This window comes from Podarcis vaucheri (genome assembly GCF_965113315.1).
Source record: "Podarcis vaucheri genome assembly, chromosome: 1".
NCBI classification, from domain to species: Eukaryota; Metazoa; Chordata; class Lepidosauria; order Squamata; family Lacertidae; genus Podarcis; species Podarcis vaucheri.
The window spans coordinates 33,490,985-33,498,897 of record NC_138759.1 but is presented as its reverse complement, the minus strand read 5'-3'; the positions used below and the strand labels follow the sequence as shown (position 1 = coordinate 33,498,897).

The 7,913-nt window shown below is 44.4% G+C and overlaps 1 protein-coding gene across 1 annotated transcript; it reads left to right on the top strand.

The window, feature by feature from the left end:
* The first annotated feature begins 702 nt into the window (after positions 1-702).
* Positions 703-7,913, top strand: GEMIN2 (gem nuclear organelle associated protein 2). The gene is made up of 10 exons (XM_082228477.1): positions 703-877; positions 2,237-2,321; positions 2,642-2,731; positions 3,553-3,612; positions 3,876-3,989; positions 4,411-4,455; positions 5,544-5,612; positions 5,963-6,073; positions 6,485-6,543; positions 7,452-7,913. The coding sequence occupies exons 1-10, from the start codon at positions 756-758 to the stop codon at positions 7,489-7,491; spliced, it is 795 nt and encodes a 264-aa protein (XP_082084603.1). The 5' UTR covers positions 703-755; the 3' UTR covers positions 7,492-7,913.

Below are 7,913 nucleotides of genomic sequence, written 5' to 3'. Positions count from 1 at the left end.
ATTTTTTTTGGTGGGCTTATCTTGCTAGTTTTATTAGCAGTATTTATCTTCCAATTGGGACGCGGGTGGCGCTGTGGGTTAAACCACAGAACCTAGGACTTGTCGATCAGAACGGCGGTTTGAATCCCCGCAACGGGGTGAGCTCCCGTTGCTCGGTCCCTGCTCCTGCCAACCTAGCAGTTCAAAAGCACGCCAAAGTGCAAGTAGTTAAAAGGTACGGCTCTGGCAGAAAGGTAAATGGTGTTTCCATGTGCTGCTCTGGTTCGCCAGAAGCGGCTTAGTCATGCTGGCTACATGACCCGGAAGCTGTACGCTGGCTCCCTCGGCCAATAAAGCAAGATGAGCGCCGCAACCCCAGAGTCGGTCACGACTGGACCCCTAATGGTCAGGGGTCCCTTTAAGCCAGGCTCCTTGGAGTGCAGGAAGACCAGAACCAGAAACTTTCTTGTCAGTTAACTCTTGTTTTCCTTTGTATTTAAATACTTAAACCTAGGGCTATTTTGTTTCAATGTTGAATTTATTCTGTTTGCTAACTTGTTTCTTTTAATTTACTGGTAATGTTTTTGAACGTTTGCTCTTTGTGGAACGCGGCCACTCAATCCCTGCGCATGCGCCCCCGCCCCTGCCCGCTGAACTCGCGAAGCAGCGGTTTGCGCGTGCGCGCTAGGCCCGCTTCTCGGCCGTCGCGAGCGTCGCCGTTTGCCGCGCCTGCGCTTTGTGGGCTCTGGCGAAAGACGGCTCTCGGAGGCTGAGAGATGGAGTCGGCGGCGGAGGAGTTGATGCCGCGGCTCCTGCCTGTGCAGGACTGCGACCTCTCGGAGGACTTCGACCCCACCGTGCCCCCCAGAACACCCCAGGAATATTTAAAGCGGGTCCAGTAAGTGGGCGGCGGCCTGGCCGGGTGTCTGTGGGCGCCCCCTTGGTAGGTCGGGGTGGGGAGCGGGGCTGCTCCGGGGGGCAGAGGGAGCGGGCTGGGATCGCCTGCCAGCCCCTTGGGGGGAACAGAGAGGCCAATAAGGTTTCTCAAGTGGACCCTCATGCACACCTGGGCACGGCTGCTGCTGCTGCTTCCAGCGTGCTTGCAGTTTGCATAGAGCTGATCGGGGCAGTGGCGTAGCGTGGGTTGTCAGCACCCGGGGCAAGGCAAGTAATTTGCGCCCCCTAACCCATGGATTTTAGCAGGGGGCAGAGAGCTTGCAAGTACGAGCGCGCCCCCCCATGTTGCGCCCGGTGCGGCCGGCCCCCCCTGCACCCCCCACGCTACGCCACTGGATCGGGGCAAGTGCTTCTTTTGATGGCCAGGTGTGTGTGCAGTTCTGTCGGGATCGGGTCATTTACTTCCCGGAGGCTGGCTGTAAGCCGCTATTTTTATTTTTTAGCACATTTCTTTTTCCTTTTCTTTCTTCCCCATCCCATCTTATGAAACAAAACAGTTTTGTCGTCTTAAATTTTGAAGTACAGGAACACATCGTGACAGCCGCCATAGCCACGTGCACAAACAGAGTCCAAAAATTCAGGCAGATTTTTGATACACCCACACCCACACCAAAGAGTATCAGTACATACTGCTATACCCAGTTGGTTAGGATCAGCTGACAGGGGCAGACTATGGAGATGACAACAGGCGGTGTTCACATGTTGGAATTTGGGGAGATCAGTGCTCACTTTCCTGATCAGCTGTGTGACATGACTGCAGTGTTGTTACCTGGGAGTAAGCTCTGTTGAAAACATTGGGCCTTACTTCTGACTGCAAAGATTTAACTTGTAAAACACATTGAGCGTTAACCAAAAAATGGTCAGCCAACAAGAAGAAATTGAAAGAATACATAGCCAAATATTGTAACATAAGACAAAAACACAACACTGTTTTTTTAATAGAAATGCAGTTTTCAGCTGTAGTTTGTGAAGCACATGGATAACATTTCTGCTGCCCTTCTATGTTATGGATTAATAGTTTTATATCACAGCCTGTTCTTTTGACTGATCAAAAAAGCCTAAAAATAAAACATTCTCATTAAAAATAAATAAAACAGCTCAAAGAGGCAAAATTATATAAAAGAGAAGAAGGCAATCAATATTCTCAATGAAGCCCAGTTAAGGGCAAAGGGTGGGTTAGATTGTGACAATTTCCTTAAGTATTTCAGTGTGTGGCATATAGAAAACCTCATTTTACATGGTAAATTTACAGGGAAATCAGAAGGCACTCCAAATATTAGCCGCCATTTTTGTTTTGTAGGATTGAAGCTGCAAAATGCCCTGATGTTGTTGTGGCCCAGATAGACCCCAAGAAATTGAAAAAGAAGCAGACTGCGAATATTTCAGTAAGTTTTGAAGAACTGTATCCATAAACTTCTTGAGATAAAATAATAAAGTTGGAAGCACTTGAGTCTGATTGTTCTCTTGTTTTAAGAATGTGCCATGCCATTGCAGTTTCAAGGTTTGTTTTGCAAAAGTAGACACCATCCACATAAACTGCCAAGGCTTTCGAGGGTTTTCCAGTCACAAAATTGAACACCTTGCACCAGCCATGTGGCTGGTGTTCTTGCAGAACAGGACTTGAAATTGCAACAACATGGTCCTACCTTAAAATGTAATTATGCTAAATTCTTAACAAAGCCATATTCATTCTTTCCTTTGTTAGCTTTCAGGATGCCAACCTGCCCCTGAAGGGTATTCTCCAACTCTGAAATGGCAACAGCAACAAGTGGCACACTTTTCAGCCATTCGCCAGGTGAGTAATGATTACACACACCAAGCCAGTGATCCAATATATTGTTTTTCCTGGTATATTCAAACACACTGCCTGAATCTTCTTGTCAGCCTGAGAGAACGCCCAAAGATTTGGATTCTGAAGAATTGGCCTCCCAATATTAAACATGCTCTCAGATCAACTAACTTTCAAGAGTTTTTTTTAAATAGAAAGGATCACATTGTGTTGATTTGTATAATGTTATAATCCTTATCACAGCGGCGTAGCGTGAGTTGTCAGCACCCGGGGCAAGGCAAGTAATTTGCGCCCCCCCAACCCCTAACCTGCCGATCTGAGGTGAGTTGCCGCTGGCGCTGCCGCCCAAACGACGCCGCTTGCCCGGAGGAGGAGGGGGCAGAGAGGTGAGGAAAATGCAACATGGCCCAGCAGCTGCAGCAGCAGCGGCGGAGGTGGGGCTGTGAGGAGGGGCTGCCTGGCGCGTCCTCCGCGGCCCTGACGCGTGGGGACCGCGGCGAGCGCTGAGAGCTGCTGCCTGCCGGACGCCTTCAGCTCGGACGCGCGCACAGCTCGTCAGTTCCGCGAGACATGGGGCTTTGCTACAGCCTGCGCCCAAGGCTCTTCGGCGACTCCGGAGGCAGCGAGTGCGCCCCCCCAGATGTTGCACCCGGTGCGGCCGGCCCCCCTTGCACCCCCCACGCTACGCCACTGCCTTATCAAAAACAACAAAATTCAGCCTGCCACTCATCTCACTCTTTTTCCTTTTGAAATAAGATTTAATTCTGTTGAGGTCTTTTTAACTGATGAATGCTGTAGTCATTAGATTTTAATTATAACTCTTTCAGAGTGTGAACAAGCATAGGAATCATTGGAAGTCGCAACATTTGGACAGTAATGTAGCAATCGTAAGTTGAATATAACATATTAACTGTGTTGTCAAACTGTTTGTTCCATAATACTCCAATTCAGTCCCTTATGAATGCCTTTTTAAAATTTTTGTTCTTGGGTCACATTATGGTTCCAAGTGTTGTTGTTGTGGTAACTGTGTTACAAAGTGAAAATACAGGATTGACTTTTTTGAGGGTAGAATTTTCTCTAACCTAATGGGGGAAAAAACACCCCACAACATTTAAATAAGAAAAGTAATTTGCCTTTTTGCATTCTTTAGCCCAGAGTGGAGGATGAAGAAGGCTGGAAAAGGTTTTGTCTAGGTGAAAAGTCCTATTTAGACACAGCTGTTGAAGTATCCAGAGATGAAGATCAAGGAATTGATTATGTACAAGTGCGTATTAACTTTGGACAAAAGTGCTGAATATTTATTGTACATCCTTGTTCAGAGTTCCTAGGCATGTTTTTATGTGCATATGGCACTCCCATTAAATAAAGATGTTTTTTGTTTTTTTTTTAAATTGGGTGATAACCCACTTTGACTGTCCACCACAGAGATACCTTCCACTGATACAATGTGACTTCTCCTTCCTCTCCTCCTTTGTACAGCCTTGTCCTGCACCTACAAAATCTGCTCTGGGGTTTTGGGGACCCTCTGGAACAGATTTGGAGAGGAGGCACAAATGAAGGGGGTGTCCTGCCCATTGGCAGCAAAGTGCTGCTGTTTGTGTACTAAACTAATTCTGATTTCCATCAAATACATCTGTATCCTACAAAAATCCTATATATTCTAATGGAGTTTTTTTCTCTTCTAGATTGGCTTTCCTCCATTGCTGAGTATTGTTAGCAGAATGAATCAGGTAATTCTATTTCTTTCACTCTACAAATATGGCTGAAACCAGTGAATTCTTTAGATTTGTACTGTCTACTTACTCATAGACATCCTACCATCATACATATTGCTTGTGGAAAGTTGCATCCAGCTCTGAACTACAGTTTGCTAGTTATGATTTAACAAAAATTTGTAGGAAAGTTTGTAGGAATATTTGTCACAGACAGCAACCTGATTTTCAAATTGGATATGCCAGTGAAATATAAATGTTTATGATAAGACTGTTCAGCAGGGATGGGGAATTGGATCTACACTAAAGGGCTTGATCCAGAAGTGGCTAGCCTTCTGCAGGACACTTTGATAGATGATGGGGCCACTCACTCACCTGTCAAGTCACTTGATGTCATATGGTATCAGGTGGTTGAAAGTTCAAGCCGTGGCTGCAAACGAAGACATTTCCTTTGCAGACCAAACTTGAGTTCTGCCCTTTTTAAATTTGACACCTTTTTCAGTGCCTCTGCAGGGTGGTGGGAGAAAGCACCTTATTTCAAATTCTAGAAGCACCTATTTTGGCTGCAGAAGAAGAATGCCAACCTCTGAAGGCTGGTGGCCCTAATGAGGCCTGTGGGCTAGACACAGGGTTTTCCAAACTTTGGTTTCCAGCTCTTTTTTGGACTACAGTTTCCATCATCCTTGACCACTGGTCCTGCTAGCTAGGGATGATGGGAGTTGTAGTCCAAAAACAGCTGGAGACCCAAGTTTGGGAAAACCTGGGCTAGAGGTTATTTTCTAGCAGCAGACGTTACGAACGTGTTGTCACTGCACGGTGGCTTTGCACGTGTATTCAAAACAGGTTTATTGTGGTCCATTTAGCCATTTGCTTCCTTGATTATCCTTAGCATTTGTGCAAGTCAGTTAGGAACCTGCGGCTCTCCATGCTGGTTGGCGCTTATGGGAGCTGGAATCCACCCACAACTTGGGAGGGCCACAGATTCCCTGCACGTGGTATAAAATATCTAATATAGCTGTTACATCTTTTTTAATAACGCAAGGGCTATATGGAAACACTAGCTGCAGAAAACCCTTCTTCATAACTGCTTCTCTTGTTCTTAAAAGGCAACAGTAACCAGTGTCTTGGAGTACCTGACAAACTGGCTTGCAGAGAAGGAATTTACTCCAGAACTGGTAACTTGCACTTTTTTTTTTTTTTTTTTTTTGGAAGGCAATCTGGGAAGTTGGGCTAAAGAAAAATAGTACAGTCGTACCTTGGAAGTCTAACGGAATCCGTTCCAGAAGTCCGTCCGACTTCCAAAACGTTCGGAAACCAAAACGTGGCTTCTGATTGGCTGCAGGAAGCTCCTGAAAGCTAAATTTGGCTTGAGAAAACCTCATGTAATCTATTTTATGGTGACTGGGTTGCTATGGATCTTTCACAGTGGTAATCCTTAGATCAAGGTGTATTTTGATAAAACAAGGCAATAACTATTTTACTTAAGTGTTAAATTCTTGTTGCAACTTTTGTTGAATTTCTCTAGGGCAGATGGCTTTATGCGCTATTGGCCTGTCTTGAAAAACCCTTGTTGCCAGAGGCTCACTCCCTCATTCGGCAGTTGGCCAGACGTTGCTCTGAAGTGAGAGTCATAGAAGTAAGCTGAATCAACAAATTATTGCGGCAGAAAAGTAATAGTGGAATTTATAATCTATGCTGATTGCTCATAGTTTCATTTTACTGTAATCATCTGGGTTGTATGAAATGTGTGTTTTTTACATTTTGTTTCTTTATATATTCTGAAAATGACAATTCAAAGTATGGCAGAAAATAGAATTTGGGGTACTAGTTGGTACAGTGAGTGTTCAAAATGCTGACAGTTCTGAATTAATTTAGTGAATGCCTGCATTTAGTGAATCACCTGTTTTCAGACGCATAACAGCAAATGCTGATAACATAAGAAATTACGGTCACATTCAGTGCAGTGTGTTTTGAGTCACAAATCTGTTTGGGATTGTTGACATTTGCTGTAACATACTACATTAACTTCATTTTTCTTCTGTTGCAGGAAAACAAGAATGATGAAAAAGTGTCTGCTCTGAACTTGTTAATTTGTTTAGTTGGCAGGTATGGCATAGTTGCATAACTATTAAGAGCAGGTTCAAAGCTGCAAGCCACTGGGCCAGATTTGCAGCCCTAAAGGAGAAAGCGCTGAATTGTTATTCTGTATAAGGCTATTTAAGGATTGTAAGCTTGAGTCCCTCAATGGTCTGACAGAAGCTTTGGATTTTTAAGTCCTGTAGTTTTGTGGCCTTCTAGGCTGTTTCAGTTTCTTTATGCAGATTTAGGGGGCAAAGTTCAGCCATCACTAGCCCTATAATCCAGCGTGATGAGGCTTCTGGGTGGCTTATAATATGCCCTGACCACAAGAACCACATACTGTTTTTCATAAAGGCTATAATTTGTCTGCTCCTCGTTTCCCCCTCCCTCTCGTCACTTCTCCTCAGAATTGCTTGAGGATGCCTCCTTATTCATCCGGGATCAATAGGTTCTGATTCCTTATCAAAAGTGTATTGCAAAGTAGGGGCAGAGGGAATGAATATCACAACAGAATTAAATAACTCTCACCTTTTATAGGATTCTTTCAAGTTGTTTTAGCTTGAAGCAGTTTATTCACTACCAAGGCAAAACCTGTTTGGAACCTCCTTGTTGTTATGAATCAGAGCTAAGGAACCTTGTTGAGACCCACATTCCCTTGGAGGTAATCTTTTGTGGGGCTGCATGCCAGCAGGGGCTACAAATGCACAGGATTATTAACCTTAAGAAAAGCTGAGCCACCTTCCACCCCGGCCTCTGTTCTTGAAAAAACAACTGAAATTGGTATAGTTTTTGCATTCATTTAGTACATCTGTGTTCAGTTGAAGGAGTCTGAAGTACCCAAGTGTATGTGTTGTGTTTCTTTGACATTTTAAGTTTTTGTCTAGGCTTTCCTTAGCGACTTGTATAACTTTTATGGATTCTTTCCCCCCCAATAGGTATTTTGACCAGCATGATCTGGCTGATGAAGCATCCTGACAAGTCTGGAAAGCATAAAAGCATGGGATGCCATTGTTTCTAAGGCACTATGCAAGCCAGTGTTATTAGCTAGCTCCTCTGTGACAAGTGTGACGAACAGCAGAGATATCCCATCTTCCGGTGTGATCTCCCTGAGTAGGGGGGGAATTCTGTAGAAAATGAATAGTTGGAATGTCTTTTTAGCAAGTGTGGAGGGAAAACTCAGCTCGGAAGAGGTCACCAACACAGTGCCTAAACACTTTCTGAAGGACCCATTTGCCTGCAGCTAGTGTGTGATTGCAGTTCATATACCAAACTCCTCCTCATTCAAGCTACACAACGGAACAAGACTGATTCTGTCATTGAAAACCCTGCAGGACTGAATCTGGCTACTGTAAAGTTTTTATAATACTATGTTTTTATAAATAAAGTTATTCAAAAGA